Consider the following 21,657-nt stretch of genomic DNA (forward strand, 5'->3'; position numbering starts at 1 on the left):
GGGAAATTTCAATCACAAAATACAGGCTCACTCTAAGTAAATAACTGCGTTAAGAAAATAAGTTTAATAAAAATATATATATGTACATATTTTTCAGTAAACCTACTTGTATATTCAATGGAAATGTTTTGGTTAGTTAGTAGGGAATTGAACATGGTCATTTCTGCTTTTTATCCTAAGTGTCCTTATTTGGCTTCAATAAATAAATTATTGATATTGTTTCGGAAAAGCACCCAATCACTACTTATGCCTTTTTTGATTAATGCACACCCACAAGGGAACTTTATTACGAGTCTGTCTTGTGGCTTGAAATAATCTGAAATCACCATTATAACACACATATTCCACCTTGAGGCATCATTAGGAACAAAACACTGACATAATTCAGACCACAATATTCCCACTTTATTTATAATTTATTATTCCATTCATTATTAAAATGTTAGTCAACTGCTAATAAATGTGTGCCTTAACATTCTATCGGCATAGAGTGTTCATATTTCTCACCTTGTTTATTTTTAAACAAACAACCACAAAAGGTCATACTTCTATCAGCACTGAGTATTTCCAGAATATCAAACTTTATTTCTCCTTAGATACATTGGTCACATTAAATTATGTGGAGAAATAAGGAATTATTTATTTATTGCCATTAAAAGGAACCAGCCACATATAAATAGATGATATATGGCTCTAATATTTTGGTCCTGTTTTTATAATACTTATATATCCTCCACTTGTATTTATTCAGGAATAATACAGGAAGATCGGAAGGAACATAGGAACAGGGGTAGGTCATTCTGCCCCTCAAGCCTGTTCCGCCTTTTAATTAGATCATGGATGATCTGTATCTTAAGTCCATCTACCTGCCTTGGTTCTGTAACTCTTAATACCCTTGCCTAACCAAATTTATCAATCTCAGTTTTGAAATTTTCAATTGACCAAGCCTCAACAGCTTTTTGGGGGAGAGAGATCTAGCATGAATGAATATTTACTATGCGCATTTCTTGTGCTGTTGAGGAATCAAAACAATAAATTTATAAATAATTAATATAAAACCTCTAAACAAAATAACTACTTTGATTACTAAACCCTGCAGGCATCTGATGAAAGTCATTTGTTGCAATTTTTTTTTTAAAGAATTGTTTTCTCTCTTGAAGGTTTAATAGTGGTTCCTGTAAGCAGACCAAGTCCCCTATGATCTGGAAGCTGTCCCTTTTCAATTAACTACCCTTAGCAGAGGTGTATAACTCAGGGACAACCATCACACTGCTTGCAGTAAACTGTTTAATGGATCAAACTTAGTCTCTCGCGATATCACCAAACAAACACAGACGAGAGCTTCTACAGCAGGAAGCAATTAATATATTTACATGAGAACAGAATTATAAGGCACAAAAAAATCATAAAATATAATATATTGGCGCATACATAAAGCAACAAAGTCTATAGCCCGATTTTAACCTAACCCGCTCAACGGGTACTGGACAGGTTCGGGCTGGATGCCGATTTTACACCCCACCCAATTTTACGTTCCATTGACATTAAAATCGGGGTTTGGAATTGGTCAATTATGTTATGTTACATTACATACCCAAGGTGAGAAAAAGCTATAACGTCCATACATGCTTGCCCCATTTGTCTTGTTGGCTCTAATCCCCATTCACCAGCCCTCTCTTGCCCCCATTCCTGGGAGATCCAAGAAGACAGATTATGCTACCTAGCAATGATTGCTGAAGAAATGTAAAAGTTGCTAATGGTTCATTAAACAAAGTCCTGATTTCTGGTTTAGTGAATTCATTTGGTTTTATCTTCATATATTTTCACTACAGCATCATAAGTTAAAATATAGAATATTTTATGTTAACGTCTCAAGTGCAGCACAAGATGGAGTTCTTTGTCACATACCAGAAGTCAGAACAAAATGCTGAACTTCAGATTTTAACCTCTCATGAAGTGCAGTATTCAGATGAACTTAATAATGTTGCATTCCCATACACAAGTGACATGCTACATATGAATATTTAAATACATAATTTTGTAAATGTGCAGCTAGACAGAATTCACACCCATATTCTTAACAAAGGAGCATTTCTGTCTGCAGAGGTCCAAACACCATTAAAAAGTTCCCGTAAATTAATCAATCAAGGAAGCAAACCGCTTTGTTCTTTGGATCAAAAGATCCTGAATGTGCTTTAATTAAAAATACAACAAACTATTCAAACATTTGACACATTTCCTACTATCTAATTTTCTATTCAGTGACTTTGAAAATAATTTCTGAATCCGAGTTGGGTAAATGCAGATACAATTATTGAATCATAGAAGAGCATAGAAGTTTACAAGACAGACTATTTGGCCCACCATGCTAGCTCTTTACTAAAACCCTCTAAAATGAACGCTAAGATCTCATTCTATCATCTGGTTTTAGCATTGACATTCACTCTGGTAGACCTGCTCTATTAATACTAATGGTTAGCTCCATTAAGTACAAAGAACTTTTAAACAAAGAACCCGCATTTATATAGCAATTTTCATGACCTCAGGATCTTCCAAAGTGCTTCACAGCTAAGTAATTGCCTTTTGAAGAGTAGTCACTGTTTTATTGTAGGGAAACGTGGCAGCCAAACTGAACACAGCAAGGTCTCGTTAACAGCAATGAGAACAATGACCAGGAATGCAAATGAAAATCAGGTGGTTTCTAGAATGGGCATCCAACCCACAATGCTGGTTTTACACTCTGGTGGCAAACTGTTTCCACACATGCAGGATTTATTTTCTAAAAAGCAATTTTGTTCTTCCCCAGTGATTAGGAAAGAGGACGGAAGGCAGTGCAGTGAACAAGTGGCAGATTATAACTGGAATCTACCAATGGGAGGATGAGTGCATTTTCTGATCTCAGAGATTCACGTATCGCTGATTATGGAAAAAAAAATCGTGAGGTCTGCTCATACCTTCAAATTCTGGAATCACGGTCTAAGTTAAATAAATCCCTTAGTCATGATTTTCACCATTTTAAAACGTGAATCATGCCGATAGAAAGGTTAGATGAAGAGGTGGAGGTGGAACAGGCTCGAGGAACTGATTGGCCTAATCCTGTTGCTATGTTCGTATGTCTGAAGTTCATGGCTATATTCAGCCAGCAATACACCCTGATGTTCAGAATTAAAAGTATTGGGCCGTATTTTGCGACCCCCACGGGTGCGTACGAAGTGTGTACACACCTGTAGGAGTTGCGCAAGTTCCGGCTTTAGGCATGCAAAGCGCATGCACTGAAACTCAGCACTTGCGATCTGTCAAGTATTCTCTTTTGACAGATCCTCCGCATCCGCGGGAGATGGGCCTCTGCGGGTGGAGAGTTGTGCTGTTTGCGCAACTTCCGCCCGCTGAATGCCTGTAAAATGTTTATGCCTGGTAAAAGCAGGCATAAGGCCTGCTTTTACCAGCATAAGAGTTTTAAAAAATAGAAAAATAAAATTTTTATCACTCATTTATAAATTAAAATACTCTTCAAAAAGGTAAGTTTATTTTTAGCCCTGTAAAAACATATCATTCTTTTTCAAAAAATTAAATTTTTGTTTAAAATATTTAATTAAATGGCATTTTAATTAATTTTAAATATGTAATGTTTATTTAAAAATGTATTTCATGTGTTGGTGTATTTTTTAAGTGATCCCCATTCATGCTTTTGACACTTCCGTCCGTACAGAACTGTCAAAAGTATAACTCTCTGACACCTCCTCCTACCTCCCCCTGGACCATGACCCCACTACTGAACATCAAGTCACCGTTTCCAAGACCGTCACTGACCTCATCTCCTCTGGAGATCTTCCCTCCACGGCCGCCAACCTCATAGTTCCCCAACCCCGCACAGCCCGCTTCTACCTCCTTCCCAAAATCCACAAACAGGACTGCCCTGGTAGACCTATCGTTTCAGCCTGTTCTTGCCCCACGGAACTTATCTCTTCCTATCTCAGCTTTATTTTTTCTCCCCTGGTCCAGTCTCTTCACACCTACATCCACGACTCTTCCGACGCCCTCCGCCACTTCAACAGTTTCCAGTTTCCTGGCCTCAACCGTCTCCTTTTTACTATGGGCGTCCAATCCCTCTACACCTCCAGCCCCTACCAGGATGGCCTGAGGGCATTCCACTTCTTCCTTGAGCAGAGGCCCAACCAGTCCCCATCCACCACCACCCTCTTCCACCTGGCTGAACTTGTTCTCACATTGAACAACTTTTCCTTTGACTCCACTCACTTCCTCCAAATTAAGGGTGTTGCTGTGGGAACCCACATGGGTACTAGCTATGCCTGCCTTTTTGTGGGATATGTGGAACATTCTTTGTTCCAGTCCTACTCAGGTCCCCTCCCTCACCCGAGCTTCCGGTCACCTGTCACTTTAATTCTCTGCTCCACTCCCACTCAGACCTCACCGCCCTCGGCCTCTTACACTGTTCCAATGAAGCTCAACGTAAGCTCGAGGAAAAGCACCTCATCTTTCGATTAGGCACTTTACAGCCTTCTGGACACAACATAGAGTTCAACAATTTCAGACCATAACCTCTGCCTCTATCTTTTTTTTCCAATTATTTTTCCCTCTCTTACATGGCAGCAGTCTTTCATTCTGCCAGGGCCATTTACACTTCATCTAGAGCCATCCTTTGTTTCTTAAATTGTCCCATTGCCATCTCCTTTTGCCTTGCACCATCTCTTAATCTCTCTTAATGTCTCCTAATCTCTCCTGCCTTCCATCCTATCGCAGACCTTCCCTTTTGTTCTTTCCTCCCCTCCCCCCTTGCCCTGCCCCTGCACTTGCTTAAAAACCTGTTCCATCTCCAGCTTTTTCCAGTTCTGACGAAGGGTCATCGACCTGAAACGTTAACTCTGTTTCTCTCTCCACAGATGCTGCCTGACCTGCTGAGAATTTCCAGCGTTTTCTGTTTTTATGTCAAAAGTATAAATGGGGATTCCCTTCTTTTATTGGTTGGGCTGGCCCACATGATCCCAGGAGCGCCTACGAACCGCTTGCGCCCCGGGATACGTGGGGCTCTGCCCGCGCGAACCCGGAGAGGCCCAGGATTCCTCCCGGGACACCAAGTACTTTCGTAGACATTTTGCAGTCCGCGGGAAGCCTCCGATCGCAAATTTTGGCCCATTGTTTAAAATATTCATAAACTGCAACATCCTTAATAATTTATATGCCACAGATGAATTTACTCATCTCGTAGAGTCTCTTGACATTTTGACAGGGAAAAACACATTAGTCACGTCAATCTTTAGATCCTTTGCCAATCAATTAGCTGAAAAGGCAGCTGGCTTTGAGCTATGCAAATGGTTTGCATTCTTAAATTTGTCTCAGGAAACAATGTGAGTAAGATACTCAAACTCAAAAAAGAATAAAAGTTAGAATTGGTCATATACGTAAAATTAGTCAGAAAAAGTGTAAGGTCAAAGACAAAGTAATAAAAATAGGACAGAAAAAAGAACATCCGAGAAAAAAAAGTTTTATTTAAAACTGTTTTCTTCATTTTTTCATAAAGACTGAGCTGAAACGTACAATATCCGGCTGTCGTGCTGAAGACTTGTGCTCCAGAACTAGCCGCACCTGTTCCAGTATAGCTACAACATTGGCATCTATCCGACAGTGTGGAAAACTGCCCAGGTACGTCCTGTCCACAAAAGCAGGACAAATCCAACTCGGCCAATTACCGCCCATCAGTCTACTCTGAATCATCAGCAAAGTGAAGGAAGGCGTCGTTGACAGTGCTATCAAGCGGCACTAACTCACCAATAACCTGCTCACTGATGCGCAGTTTGGGTTCCGTCAGGACCACTCGGCTCGCATGCAACAATGCCTGGATGACATTCAGGTTTGGGCTGATAAGTGGCAGGTAAGATTTGCGCCACACAAGTGTCAGGCAATGACTATATCTCCAACAAGCAAGAGTCTAACCACTGTACCCTGACATTCAACGGCATTAACATCGCCAAATCCCCCACTATCAACATCCTGGGGGTCACCATTGACCAGAAACTTAACTGGACCAGCCACATAAATACTCATAGAATCATAGAAAGTTACAGCACGGAAGGAGGCCATTTCGGCCAATCGTGTCCGCGCCGGCCAACAAAGAGCTATCCAGCCTAATCCCACTTCCCAGCTCTTGGTCCGTAGCCCTGCAGGTTGGAGCATCCCAAGTGCTGACCCAAGTACTTTTTAAATGTGGTTAGGGTTCCTGCCTCTACCACCCTTTCAGGCAGTGAGTTCCAGACCCCCACAACCCTCTGGGTGAAGAAATTTCCCCTCAAATCCCCTCTAAACCTTCCCCCAATTACTTTAAATCTGTGCCTCCTGGTTTTTGACCCATCTGCTAAGGGAAATATGTCCTTTCTATCCACTTTATCTATGCCCCTCATAATTTTATACACCTCAATAAGGTCTCCCCACAGCCTCCTCTGTTCTAAGGAAAGTAAACCCAGCCTATCCAGTCTTTCATAAGAACATAAGAACATAAGAAATAGGAGCAGGAGTAGGCCAATTGGCCCCTCGAGCCTGCTCCACCATTCAATAAGATCATGGCTGATCTGATCCTAACCTCAAATCTACTATCACTCTCCATCCCACCCGAACCCATGTGATCTCCCGGGAGAGGCGAAAAACCAGATAAAAAACCCAATGGCCAATTTGGGAGAAAAAATCTGGAAAATTCCTCTCCGACCCATCTAGGCGATCGAAACTCGTCCAGGAGATCACTCTGTCCCTGTATTTCCTACAGTACTTACCTTCTGTAAAAGGTGATCTCCACCCCAGCCAGGAACAGGCCCAATTTGCTCTTGAAGGACACCTAGCTGGCAGCTTGTTCGATGTCTCCACTAATCCCTGTGAATAGAACTATCTCCTGAAATCTAACAGAATTAGAACACAAGAAGTAGGAGCAGGACCAGGCTACAAGGCCCCTGGGCCCGCTCTTTCCTCATAGCTAAGATTCTCTACTCCCGGCAACATCCTTGTAAATCTCCTCTGTACCCTCTCTAGTGCAATCACATCTTTCCTGTAATGTGGTGACCAGAACTGCACACAATACTCTAGCTGAGGCTTTCTTAACCACCTTATCTACTTGGCTTGCTACCTTCAGGGATCTGTGGACATGCACTCCAAGGTCCCTTTGTTCCTCTACACTACACAGTGTCCTACCATTTAATGTGTATTCCCTTTCCTTGTTAGCCCTCCCCAAATGCATTACTTCACACTTCTCCGTATTGAATTCCATTTGCTACTGTTCTGCCCACCTGACCAGTTTATTGATATCTTCCTGCAGTCTACAGCTACTGTAGCAATAAGAGCAGGTCAGGGGCTAGGTATTCTGTGGCGAGTGTCTCGCCTCCTGACTCCCCAAAGCCTTTCCACCATCTACAAGGCACAAGTAAGGAGAGTATTCCATCACACTACTTGAGTGTTGTTGGAGTGCAGCTCCAACAACACTCAAGCAGTTCAACACTATCCAGGACAAAGCAGCTGGCTTGATTGGCACCCCATCTACCACCTTAAATAATTACTCACTCCATCACCAGCATACCATGGCTGCACTGTATACCATCTACAAGATGCACTGCAGCAACTCGCCAAGACTTCTTCAGCAGCACCTCCTAAACCCGCGACCTCTTCCACCTAGAAGGACAAGGGCAGCAGGCGCATGGGAACACCACCACCTCCAAGTTCCCCTCCAAGTCACACACCATCCTGACTTGGAAAAATATCAAAAGATCAAAATCATAATACATTACAGGAATAAATACTGACCAAAATTTCAATAATTTTAAGGCTACCTCGGAAAGTTATTTTTTTCTGTAAGAAATCTAAACTTAAATAATTAAATTGGATTTAAAACAACAGAAAATAAAAATGCAAAGGCACAAAGAAGGAGGAAAATTGCACAAAATATATGAAACTGATTATAGTTCAGAATGATAAACAAAGGGCTAGAAATTGCAGTCGGAGGCATACCTCCAGAGTATGCCTCCGACCCGCGAAACAATTCCAAAAGTACCTGCTGGCGCCCAGGCTGCGAATAGTTGCGGTCTCAGGCCTCAAGGCGGAGGGCAGTGTAATGGCTCACAGATCCCAGGGACGCAGGTGGTGTGGAAGCGTATCTGGGATCACGTGGGCCTGGTCCTCCGATCAAAAAGCAGAATTCCGTTTCAATCACTTATGATGGGAATCCTCTAATGATATGCAATGGAAACCCCAAATCTAATAATTATACAATGTACAGAATTGGAATTTTATTCATAATTACCTTCATTCCACCAACCTCACTAAAAATTTAATTTTTTGATAATTTTATATATCATTAAAAGTGTAATCCAGGCCAATATTTGCATAAACTCATTTCTGCCAGTGTATGTGCATAATTTAGGGTACAAAAATGTTTAATTAAAGCCTTAGATATCCCCTTACGCTGATGCAAACAGGCCCTGCTTGCATCAACCGTAAGACTTCTGTGCACAATCGGGCGGGGGTTGGGAGGGGAGGAAATTATACTGAAATTTCAAGAAACAAAAACCTGCAATACTCATCATATTTCATGCCACTGTTTAAAGCCTTTAATTTCATAAAATTATTCATGAATATTCGGAGAGTAATTTGAGAGTTATTTTTGGCTAGAGTGATCGATGTCAGGAAATACAGAAGTACTCACCATAAGGTAGTGCAGTAGGAGAATCTACATCAACACATGTTCCATTAATCATGTTCTTTCCATCTGGACACAAACATGTTACACCAGTAGGATTCAGCAAACAAAGCCACTCACAGTTCCTTTTGCTGCAAGGATTCGGTACTGTGGAATGCAAAGAAAGTGCATGTTACTAACAGCCTACATGATTCAAAGCATTCTGGTGCATTCTACTCCTACTCTGTTTCGTTAAGTTAGTACTGCTACTTACAGTCTTGCTGTTTGTACTGATGGAACACCACTGTCACTGAGGCATCGCTGAGACCAGATACCAGGTATTCAAGGTGAGCACGTCCAAATTTGTGCACTTTAAAAACACGACTGTTGGTATGTGTCACTCCATAAATATAATCTTCAAAAACGTCAATGCTGAATGGACTTAGGAGACCTTGAACAATAAAACAGATTGAATACTTAGATCTTTACTAAAGTGGAAAAAGTAGGACACAATTAAATTAACTATCAGTATCTATAATTTTCTTTTCAGATCACAAATATTAACAAAGAAAGGGAAATTTGTGCTACCTTGTTTAACACTGGCAACAACAACAGAATCACTGCCATCAAAGCGGACACTGCCTACAATTGAAAGCTTGGCATCTGCCCAATACAAGCGCTGGTTGAAATGATCAAGAGCCAGTCCTAAGGAGAGGAAAAGAAATATACACATTTTAAAATGATTATTATACTAGTGTTAACATTTTCTGTTTATAAATACATGTTTCATGAATTTCTTAATGATTAGACCGTCCAAGGTTTGCTTTCAATTTTATTGGCATCTATTTTCTTTTCTGCCTGAGATTCACAGAAAAAATCCCATTGTTGATACATCTATGCCTTCAGAATAAAAAAGAATGATTATACAGACATTTTCTGTTTTCTGTTCCTCCACCTACTGTTTGGAATCACAGTGCTAGCCTCTTACCAGCTCCCTCCAAGGAGTGGCTTGGACTGCTGCTAGGGGTATTACTGCCAACCCAGCCATGCACCATGAGGAAAGGAAATTAAAAAAAATACAAGCCTATCTGTGAAAAAGTTTAAAATAATGTGTTGCCTAAATAACACCTTTTGACTGTATGCAGTACATGAATCGCACCATAAGAACATAAGTTCACTTATAAACACTAAAGGTCTGGATTTTGTGAATGGAAGTGAGTTGGAGGCGGGACAGTTGCTTGTTATGTCAATGTCCCGCCTCCATCCTCGCCTGACCAACCAGAGGGATTTTTCCCCTGATTGAGCTTGTTAAGCCTGCCCTTGGGGCTTGGAAAATCCAGCCCCAAGAGTGTTTTTCTTGTCCCAGTAGTAACACAGCAGCACCAGAGTCAGCCTAGCATTCACTGACATCATGCCAGGTGGTAATCCTGAGATTTCCTGAGATCAGCATCATTATTTGTGCACAGCAAGAACCTGACCTGGATTGTTGGTTGCCTGTGGAAGCAGCAGGTGGAGGAGCGGGGGGCTGCATTGGTTAGTGTGCAGCTGCAACTCTTAAAGACACAGTTAAAGGATAAAGCTGGTATTTAAATGTTATTGAGCAGAAAACTGGAAATGACCAGGCAATGAGGTAGATCACCCCTTTTAAGATCATGTTTTGAAGGTGCTCACCAGGAAGACACCAGGGATAGGAGACTATATGAATGAGGAGAGATTTGAGGTACGGGGATTACTTCCACTGGCGCAGAAAAGGCTAAGAGGAGATTTAATAGACAATAAATGCCGACCTTACCAGCGATGCCTACATTCCCAGATTGAATAAAATGAACCCAGGTATATGGTAGCCTTAATCTCCTATAAACCATCTATGCGGTTTGCTTTCTTTTTCAGATAGCTTAGACACAGAGGATTGCCTTAAGGTTAAGGTGTCATGACTGCTGCCTGGTGAAAGGATATTGACCATGATGATTCTGTTTGCTGATCATTGCCGCCTGCACATAGATAGAGCAAAACCCTATGTGGTTCCTGAAAGCCATAAATTGTGTGCTCGGATGAACATATAGGTACCATTGATAATGACCTTGATTTTGGGGAATCCTACAATGTGAAGGATTCTTTCATTCTGCTGCTAAGCTTCAAGAGATAAAATAATGCATTTTTCCCTGGTGAACAATGCATCTGTGCATTGCACGATGTTAGAGAGGTCCCCTGTCATATCTTGGAATAAGCCCGAGGCATTAAAGCACAGAGCTGTGGTGAACTCGACTGCCACTGGCTGTGCTGTCCTTGTGGTAGAGGTTGTCTGCAGATCAGATAGCACATTATTTCTGGTTCCCTGCTGAAGTGGAGTCTGTAAAGTTAACTTTCATCGGACATTCCCAGGTAGTTAAGCCTGCAACCACAGACATGGCTGCATGGGTAAAAGCTGAAGGAGGCTGTCCTCCTCTGGTGCAATCGAATGTGCTTCACATCCCTCCTTTCCTTCTTCAAGAAACACAAGACAGGAATATTCATTGTAATTCCAACACCCACAGTTTTGGTTGCAGCAATGAGAAATGAGTAAAAGTCTCCACTGATAAACAATCTGCCAAAAATAGAAACACTGAACAATTCTGTTGTCACAAACTCACCAGAGCTAAATTGGGGAATCATATCTTTGTTGATTCCTGTATCATGAACATTGATTTTTGTATTGAAAGATGCAACTTTTGTTCGAGAACACATTAGGCTGGCCAGAAGATCATCCATGAAAAAAAAAATAGAATCTCTGCTTGATTTCCCAGCCCTACAGTACACTTTGGCACCATCAGCTATGGTGATCGGAAAATCAGGCCTACTGTGTTTTACTGTTCTCAAAGATAAACAGACTATCCACTATTGTGATTGGGTTGTCTTTCAAAGTTTTCAACCGCTTTATGCACTATTTGGAAAACTGTAATTTGAAGGAACGAGGGAGATTTTTGTCTTGCTATCACCCCTCGCTTACACCTAAAAATTTGACCCACCAACTTACCACTGGTTGACTACCTGTTCTAATCTTTGGGCGAACCTCAATTTAGGCAGCCAGAGCTCCTGCCGGGAATAGACAATGGCCTCGCTAATAATTGTAAATCAGGGTCAAATGATGCAATTAAGACCCCAATGCTATTTTTGTTTCTATCTGTGTTGCTACTGCCAGTTCCTCAACACTCCCACAAAGCATGAGTGATACAAGTCAAGTGGTGGCTATTTCATAAGAACTTAAGAAATAGAAGCAGGAGGAGGCCATTTGGCCTGCTCCACCATTTTATAAGATCATGGCTGATCTGATCTTGGCCGCGACTCCACTTTTCTGCTTGTTCCCCATAACCCTCAACTCCCCTGTTGTTCAAAAATCAGTCTCTCTCAGCCTTGGATATATTCAATGACTCAGCCTCCACAGCTCTCTGAGGTAGAAAATTCCAAAGATTCACGACGCTCAGAGAGGAAATTCCTCCTCAGCTCCATCTTAAATGGGCGACCCTTTTTCTGAAACTATGCCCCTAGTTCTAGATTCCCCCACAAGAGGAAACATCCTCTTATCATCTACCCTATCAAGTCCCCTCAGAATCTTACATGTTTCAATAAGATCACCTCTCATTCTTCTAAACGCCAATGAGCATAGGCCCAACCTGCTCAACCTTTCCTCATAAGACAACCTCTTCATCCCAGGAATCAATCTACTGAACCTTTTCTGAACTGCCTCCAATGCAAATATATCCCTCCTTAAATAAGGAGACCAAAACTGTATGCAGTACTCCAGGTGTGGCCTCACCAATGCCCTGTACAGTTGCAGCAAGACTTCCCTACTTTTATACTCTATCCCCCTTGCAATAAAGGTCAATATTCCATTTGCCTTCCTAATTACTTGCTGTACCTGCATGCTAACTTTTTGTGTTTCATGTACGAGGACACCCAGATCCCTCTGTACCGCAGCATTCTGTAGTCTCTCTCCATTTAAATAATATTTTGTTTTTCTATTCTTCCTACCAAAGTGGATAACCTCACATTTTCCCACATTATACTCCATCTGCCAAATTTTTGCCCATTCACTTAACCTATCTATATCCCTTTGCAGGCTCTTTGGCCTGGATCTTTCCTGAAGAGGCGCGTTGAGGGGGACTGCTGCCTTTCGGGTTCTCGTCCCGCCCCCAGCGACGTCCGACACACAGACGCTATTTTGCATCAATTGGCCTTGTTAAGCCCGCCATGAGGGCTTGCCAGCCAATTAAGAAAAAGCTAGTGTCAGATGATGTCAGTTGGTGACGCGTCATCTGCCGGTTTTCTTAAAGGGGCCACCACCACTTTTTGACAGATGATTTTTTCAGTGTTTGACGGCATTGAGGTGCTGTAAACACTGACAATCACTGTACAAAGGTGAGCCCTTGCACCCAGACTCTTCAGTAACTCTCTCGTTAGGCTAAAACAGATGGCAGCTGCAGGTGAGGTTACAGAAGCGATCTGACACTGGTGAGAGAAGTTCTCCCAATGAAGTGCGACTAGACAAACACTTCAAAGCTTGTCACATACAGAAAATTCTAAACACATTAAAAATGACTTTCCTAACATTTTATTACTTCTGCAACTCACCAGTGCCCCATTGGATCCTTCACACCACTTCTGCAGCTGTCATCTATACACAAACATTACCGTAGACCCTTCTACCCCTTCTCTTTAAGTTGCTGCTGCAGGCCCATCAAGATTTTCCACACTCCCAGTAAGTGAACTGCATATAGGATTGCAATTAGCATTGTCAGTTCATTGATTCAATGCCAACAAGGCCCTATAATGAACATTTATCATGCCTCTTGCTGACTGCATCAGGTTGGCAGAGCCCCACCTTACCTCTTGATGTACGCCCAAATCGAAAATCACCCCATTTTGTTTGAAGCATTATCGTTTCACCATTGCAAGATCAGGAATTGGTCACACTCTGAGGTTACAGATATTTACATTACCTGTAGGCCACTGCAGGTCCTTATGTATGAGAATTCTTCGCAGAGTCCCATCCATGGCAGATTGCTCTATCTTGGGCTGCTTACCATAGTCTGTCCAATACATCATTCTGTAACCATTACAAATAAATGCGTCAAAACAATATAGTTAAAAAAAAAAGAATAAAATGCCTATTTTGGTCAATAGTGCCCCTTCAACAGATACACTTCAAAATTAAACATTGATAGCAAGCTGTGTATTGTTGTCTGTTACTTACTATAATTATGAGAGTATTGACAGCTATTCGAGCAAGAAGTGAGCTGGTTACTCTAGCCACCACATGTTCTAATTAATTATAACTCTGTTATTCCAAGTCATCAATTAAATGTCCCACGTCAATACAACTATTTATAGAATATGTGCTACTTGTGATTTTAATTCTGACTAAATATTGGAACATTAGGGGATGTGTCTGAAACTCACAGGATTGTAATGATAACTACATACTGTAGAGTCTGGGATGGGCGATTTTCAACAGCTGCTTCAGGCGCTAAAGAGCCTCCGAGGTGGCCAAGATGGGATCGTGAGCTGAAACGCCAGTTTAGCCTGCATCCAGCGCAAAATGCCATCTTGGTAAAGGAGTTGAAGCTTGCACTAGGAACAGCCGGCTGGAGGATCATTAAAGGGGCCAATTGCCACTTAAGTTGCCCACTCGTATTCATTAACAAGGCTGCATGACATTTTGGTGGATAGCGTTTGACCTAACACCCTCTCCGGACACCGACCAGCTGATTGGGAGTAAACAAGTTGTGGTTGAGGATTTTGGGCGCTACTTAAAGGTATATCAGTTTTTACTGTTCACTTGTGGCTGGAGGTTTGAAGAGGACTTTTGAAACACATCAGGAGACTTTCTGGGACACTTTGTCCAGATTTCACCAACATTTATTCTGGAAATTTTCTGAGGACTTCACCTAAAAAGAGTGAGTGCTGCGCTACTCTACTTTACTGGACACCTTGTATGAGTCACCAGGAGAAAGGGAGTGTTTGGTCATGGGCATCTTGCTAGTTGTACCCCTTGGTCTGCAGGAGGAATGGGAGGAGGGCATGAGGCCAGGCAGAGCAGCACCAGTTGCTGCAGGAGAGAGAATCAGGAGGATGAGGTGGACTCCTTCCTGTCTGCGGGTACAGGACATCCCTCCTCCTTTGAACCTCCTCCACCAGGACACCCAGTGCCGCATCCGAGAACCTGTGCGCCCTCTCCCTCGGTCTCTGCGCCATCCTTAAACCTGCCACTGTATGTCATCCAGCACGCTCCACACCTTCAGTGGAAGTTGTTGCATAGAGCCCACATATACTGCTCCATGAAAATTGCCTCTAATCAGTGCTTGAGTGCTAAACCTGCAGGTGTCTGTTTTAGCAACTCCAGGCAAGTTCAAATTATGGTAATCAGCAATTAGGACCAAAATTGCGTGCTAAAACTATACTTTCAAACAGGCATGTCTTGTTAGCACAGCACCCATTAAGTACCTGTTTTTACCCTTTCATCAAAATAACCCCCAGTCCTGAACTATTCAAAGCCTTTTGTAGTCCACCTATGGCATCATAGTTGGTAGAAGTTGTGAAGGATCTAATTAATGAGCTCTGAACTGAAACTTCTGCAATTTTTATTGTTTAAAGTAAAAGCCTTGGATTGCAAGCCTAGTTATTCCTGGTTATATCCAAATGCACTTATATAAGATATGAAGTGACATTCACCAGTCTAAATAGAGTTCAATGGCAAAATTTGGTCTTAAATTGAAAATATTTTTGAATGGAATAAAAATGGAAAATGGTGGAAACATGCAGCAATTCAATCAGCAATTGAAAGAAAGAGACAAGTTAATGTTTCACTTTTGAGACACACCAAATACTGACTATGCTTTCTCTTTCAGACGCTGCCTGAGTAGCTATACTTTTCCAGCATTTTCTGTTTTATTTCAGATTTCCAGTATTTGCCATTACATATTATTTAATATTTCAGAATGGGCAATTCATAGGTCATTTTGAATTTGCTGTGTTGGTAGTTGGATAACATTGCTGGCCATGTTGTGATAAGTGCACATCTTGGTTTTCTGAACACAGGTTGAGTAGCTCAAAGTAACCTCGAAAATATAGCACCATACCCTCTGCTGGGATCAACAGCAATAGCACAGGGTTTGTCCATCATCCCAGATACAAGTCTTTTGTACTTCTGTCCATTAATCTTTGCCACATAAATGACATTTCTGAAAGAATCGGTCCAATAGATATTTTCAGCAACCCAGTCAACTGCGATGCCCTGTGGTGCTTGGAAGCCAGGAATCTAAAGCAGAAATAAAAATTACATTATGTTTGCTTTCAGAAGTTGCAGTTGTCCATTTTTTCACAAGAATATCTTTTGGGGAAATGTAAGTATCAAATGCTTGAATGAGTTACAATGAGGTAGTTTTGCCAGAGGTCTTAGATAAGGTGTTACCTTATTCCTAACTTGGGTGATTCTATGATAACTAGTCTACAGCTCACACCATAAGAAATATCTATTAGAAGGAACTTGCATTTATATAGCGCGCCTTTCACAACGTCGGGATGTCCCAAAGCACTTTATAGCCAATTTACACACAAACAGCAATGAGATAATCTGTTTTTCTAATGATGTTAGTTGTGGGATAAATGTTGGCCTGGAGATCAGGATAATTCCTGTGCTTTTCTCCAAATAGTGCCATGGGATCTATTACATCCACCTGAGCAGACAGGTGCTCAATGTAATGTTTAATCTGAAAGACAGCACCTCTAGCAGTGCAGAACTCTGTCTGTACTGCACTGAAGTGCCAGCCTCAGGTTATGTGCGGAAGTCGCTGGAGTTTGCCTTGAAACCATGGCCTTCTGACTCAGAGGTAAGAATGCTATCACTAAGCTAAGGTTGACACCTGCTCTGTTCTTATCTATCCTAACCCATTTGGAAACTCAGATTTTGTTAATGGAGTCAATGAATCCACATGAGCAGGTCAGGTAGAGCTACCCTAGTTACAGGAAACTTTCGATTTACCGGCACCTAAATAACCAGAAATCTCGGTTAACCGGCAAAATTCAGGAGTAGGTTCAGGTAAGCTTTATTACTTGCCTTCCTCGATCTGTTGCTGTGCAAGGGTGTGGCTGCAGCTGTTGCTAAGCTACAGAGATGCTTGGAACTTGTGGCCATTGTTCTGAACCTGTTGCTAAGCAACAGGGTTTGTTGCTTTATACGGAGCTCTCAGCTCCGTATCTTTTACTATAGCTTTCGGTTATCCGGAATTTTTGATGAACCGGCACCACGTCGGTCCTGTCGGTGCCGGATAAAAAAAACTTTCCTTTATACTTTTGGCTTTCAGCAGGGTAGACTCTATGGCGGTTATATTTTTCTATGTATGTTGTGTGTATATACATGACAGATGCTACATGCCTATGTAGCACACAATGGTTACAGAGAGGGCTGGGACGAGTAAATTGGTATGTATTTACTTTTTTACCACTCTCTCCAAATTGGGTCCTATACAAAATCCTCTCCACGTGGGATTAAAATGAAAGAAAGACTTGCATTTATATAGCGCCTTTCACGACTATCGAACATCTCAAAGCGCTTTATAGCCAATGAAGTACTTTTGGAGTGTAGTCACTGTTGGAATGTAGGAAACGCGGCAGCCAATTTGCACACAGCAAGCTCCCACAAACAGCAATGTGATAATGACCAAATAATCTGTTTTTGTTATGTTGATTGAGGGATAAATATTGGCCAAGTCACCGGGGATAAATCCCCTGCAAATGAGGATCAAATCATAATACAATATTCATCACATCTACATTGCCAATCAGATTTCCTGCAGATTTTTGGTCTGATTTGACCTACAGTTGCAGGTTTAAACTGGACCAGAGTGAATCTAGTTTTTCTATCTGGCTGCAAGGTAAGAAGGTTGAATCGCTGGAGAAAATAATCTACAGTATTTCTCAATATATACTGGATATGCCAACTGTTTGGCAGAATTTGAAAGTGTGCACTCTGCACTTACACACTAACAATTTTGATTTTATGACACCTGAAAATTTTACTTTTGAGTAGGGATCTACTTGATATACTTACATAATTAACTAACCAGTAAAATGACAATCTGCAAAAAGAAATCCTCAGATCTTGCACAAGTTAAAGATCAGGAAACAAATCAAGTTGAGCTCATTTCCATCATATTAACCACACATCACATTGAAAAACATATTTTCAACCCCTTTATTTTAATAATAAATAAAGCATGAAAAATGCTATATTCATTACTTGTATAAAGGAGTTAGTCAAAATCGTTACACAACAGCAAGCATTATCTGTACTGCTCAACATCAGGTACATAAAGGAGGTCCTCCTCCCTTATTTATGACTCGTCCGATACACTATGACTGCTTGCACAATGTGGATTGTTTATCTAACTATTGTGGAAGCCACATAAAACATGCTTTTTGATTGACGCCTGGAGTCAGATCTTTTTTAGGAGTGGTGAATACAATTCTTTTAGCTGCAAGTTCAAGATCCCAGGCAAGCTGTTGTGAGAAGCGAGGTGCTTCTACATAGGCAGGAAAAGAAAGCCATGCTGTGCCAAAGGGTGGATGATGCAAAAATGGCAGAGAGCTCTTGGTTAAGGAAAACGTGCCTCATGGGAGAGAGGGGGGCAAACTGGTTGGGCTTACATTAGAAAAAAATTAAATGTTTAATGGGACTTTGATATTCCGTTTCAGCCAGTGGACCAAGCATAACGAGTGACATCAGAAGACATTCCCATTCCCTCTCCTCCAGTTGGAAAAATGATCACAGTAGATTTTTGCTACTACAGGATCAATAATCTGCTGCTGCATTTTAAAAAATAACTTAGTGGCAGAACACAATGATTTTGTAACCAAAACCCTGGTTGTAAGAAAGCTACTAGGTGACAACCACAGACTGACTAAAAATGTTCAAAAAAACACCTTTTGGGGACACTTCTACACTCTTATGCTGAGTGCGGATTTTATTATGGGCGATGAAAACAATTGTAATCTACCGCATCGATAATGTGCATTAAACCACTGGTGCTAGTGCAGGCAACATCTGGTGCTACAGGAGACAATACCAAAAGGGCCCAAATTTATAGAAACTTGACGCAAAATTCATCCACTACTCTCCTATGAGTTAACTCCCAGTATTACATCACAACAGTGCTCAGTCTCGAAACACAACTTAATTAATAATGAGCTAAAAAAAAATAGCAAAAGTGAGACAAAGAGAAATGGTAAGCTAGATGTTAAGAAAGATAAGTAAAATAGTGATTGACAAAAAGAAATTGAGGAGTACAGAAATCAATTGTAAATTGTATTATTAATGCACAGTTCATTCTTAATGATTTAATGCATTCAATTAGTGCTTTCTTGAAATTACATTCAGATCTGTAGCATCACTTGTCTGTCTCTTCCGTTTGTCTGAGATGTCTATATAGGAGATTTTGCCTGTATGCCCGTTGGTCCAGAAGATCGTTTTGCCTTTAATGTACACATCCATCATACTAATTTTGACAGTCTCATCTCCTTGAAACACTTGCTCATAGGCTGAGTTGGGGTCAAATGGATATATACTACGAATTTCATTTCTTGTTGCAATGTAGAGCACTTGATGTTCTGAACCTGTATGAAGAGTACAAGGATAAAAGGTTACATTATCTTGCAGCTACACATCTAATGATTTCACCCCTTTTATGGATTACCAATTTTCAGGCAGGTGTGGGCCATTGGTCCGTTTAATCTATTATCCAACTTCCCATAAGATTACCTTACTATCTTTCTAATTATGAATCTAATAAATCTGAATCCTATTTGCTGACGGGAACTTGCCTAGTCCCTTTTTGAACCCTGTCATAGTTTGTTGCTCCACCAGCCTTTCTGGGTATTGAACACATTTCACGTGTTTATTGCTATTTAACTGGGGAAAAAATTGCCTGAATTTTTCATTTTTTCCCATCCTTAATTTGAAATCATGACCTCGTGTTCTTGAATTTCATACATGGTAGAAAAACTTATCTGAACACACATTCTCCAAACGCTTGATAATCGTAATAACTTTTTATCAAGTCACCACTCAGTCTTCTCTTTAAAACAGAGAAAAGTCCCAGGGTAGCTAACTTCCCCTCATAGCTCTGTACCCTTGGTTCTGAAATTAATCTAGTGGCCCTTGACATAAGAAAACTACTAGGCACTTGGTCTGAGTATTAAACAAGGCTTTAATCAACTGTTTCTTAACATGGAGATCTAGTTATGTCCTTCACTAGTTCCTGTTAAAGAATGTCCTGAGCAAGCTGGGCCCATGCCCGAGTAGTTATACTCTCCCTGGACAGCGCCACCAGCAGGCCACTCAATATTACTTCATAAGTCATTTCCACATGAATGACAAGATTCATGCCAGCCCTCTTTTGCACTTCCTCCAATAACTTAATATCCTTTTTAAAACCGAGAGAATAAAACTGCACACAGTTCTCCAGATGTTGCCTCATTCGTACCAGATATAATTTTAGAGTTATTTTTCTTGATTGTTAAGTTACACCCCTAGCTATACATCCCAAAATTCTGTTCACTTTTCTAACTGCCCATGAAGACAGTAATGACAGCGACCAGTCCACTCAAACCCCAAGATTTTTTTCCTGATATGACATTGCAAGCGCCTTGCCATCTAACACGCAATATCATTCCCAATGCTAAATTGCATAATTTCACACATCTCTGTATTAAGTTGCATCTGCTTGCCTACAGGTTTGGCTTCTCTAGATGCTTTTGAATTTTTGCACATTGATAATCGTCTTTTGCCACTGCTTCCGGTTTCGTGTTATCTGCAAATTTGGCACTTTGGACATGATTCCACCCTCCAAATCATTTATAAAAATGATAAAGAGCAGTGGCCAATGTTCCCCCTAATTCTTTTGGGGGGTGCGCAGCCCCTTTAAGGCTCACTCACAGTTTCACGCATGCGCAGACTTTAACATTGGAAAAGCCCGTACCGGGCTGCGCGGCTTAGAGGGAACGTTGGTGGTGGCCCCAACCCCTGTGGCACTCCACTAAAACTAACTGCCACCCAGGCAGCTCTCCATGCACCATAGCTCGCTGAGTTTATCTGCCAAATTCTAATCCAATCCAATATATTGGCATTAATTCCATTTGCCTGAACCTTATAAAGTAGTCTGTGGTGTGACACAGTGTCAAACGTCTTTCTGAAGTCCAGACATACAACATTCACTGTCTCACCCTGAACCACTAGATCTGTAGCCTCCTCAAAGAAATTCAGCATAATGGTTAAGCACAACCCGCCACTCCTAAAATTATCCTGGCTATCTAATTAAACTCTGGCCCTCATCCTTCTACTATCCCTCATTGTAGTTTTTTAACAATTTCCTCACAATTGAACTAAAGCTTTCATATCTGTACTTTGACATTTTTCCCAGCTCCTCCTTTAAAAATAGGTGCCATATTTACTCCTTTCCAATCCCCAAGATGTGACCCCAATCCAGTGAACTCTCGCGATGATTGGTGTGGGGAATCACTTTTTCCTGTGATGACTCCTCATAATCACGAGATGAAAGTTGTCAAAAGCCTGGGGCTTTATCTACCACGAGCTTTTACAACCTCCACAATATATTCTTTGTTGTGATTTTAAAGATCTTTGGTTTACACTCACTGTTGAACTGTATCTTAATCTTTTAGCAATAGCAAAATACTGCGGATGCTGGAAATCTCAAATAACAACAGAAAATGCTGGAAACACTCAGCAGGCCAGGCAGCATCCGCAGGGAGAGAAACAGAGTTAACATTTCCGTTAACTCTGTTTCTCTCTCCACGGATGCTGCCTGGCTTGCTGAGTGTTTCTAGCATTTTCTGTTGTTATTTCTTGATCTTTTGGAATGTTTTTCCCTTCGAAAAAATAGCAACTTAGTATTTTATTTGAGCAACTTTTCTGTGCTCAGTCCTCACTGTTATCT

The 21,657-nt window shown here is 41.2% G+C and overlaps 1 protein-coding gene across 1 annotated transcript in view; it reads right to left on the minus strand.

Moving 5' to 3' along the window:
- Positions 1-21,657, minus strand: part of LOC147120556 (low-density lipoprotein receptor-related protein 1-like) — a 2,135,446-nt gene that overhangs the window by 99,257 nt on the left and 2,014,532 nt on the right. Inside the window, exons 76-81 of the mRNA XM_085986655.1 lie at positions 19,077-19,318; positions 15,787-15,965; positions 13,648-13,754; positions 9,260-9,376; positions 8,946-9,122; positions 8,699-8,839 (exon numbers count right to left, since the gene is read on the minus strand). Of these exons, the coding sequence (XP_085842781.1) occupies positions 8,699-8,839; positions 8,946-9,122; positions 9,260-9,376; positions 13,648-13,754; positions 15,787-15,965; positions 19,077-19,318 (963 nt within the window). The remainder of the gene's footprint in view (positions 1-8,698; positions 8,840-8,945; positions 9,123-9,259; positions 9,377-13,647; positions 13,755-15,786; positions 15,966-19,076; positions 19,319-21,657) is intronic.

This window comes from Somniosus microcephalus, chromosome 4 (genome assembly GCF_052327205.1).
Source record: "Somniosus microcephalus isolate GS21.2 chromosome 4, FLI_Smic_1.0, whole genome shotgun sequence".
Taxonomy (NCBI): Eukaryota; Metazoa; Chordata; class Chondrichthyes; order Squaliformes; family Somniosidae; genus Somniosus; species Somniosus microcephalus.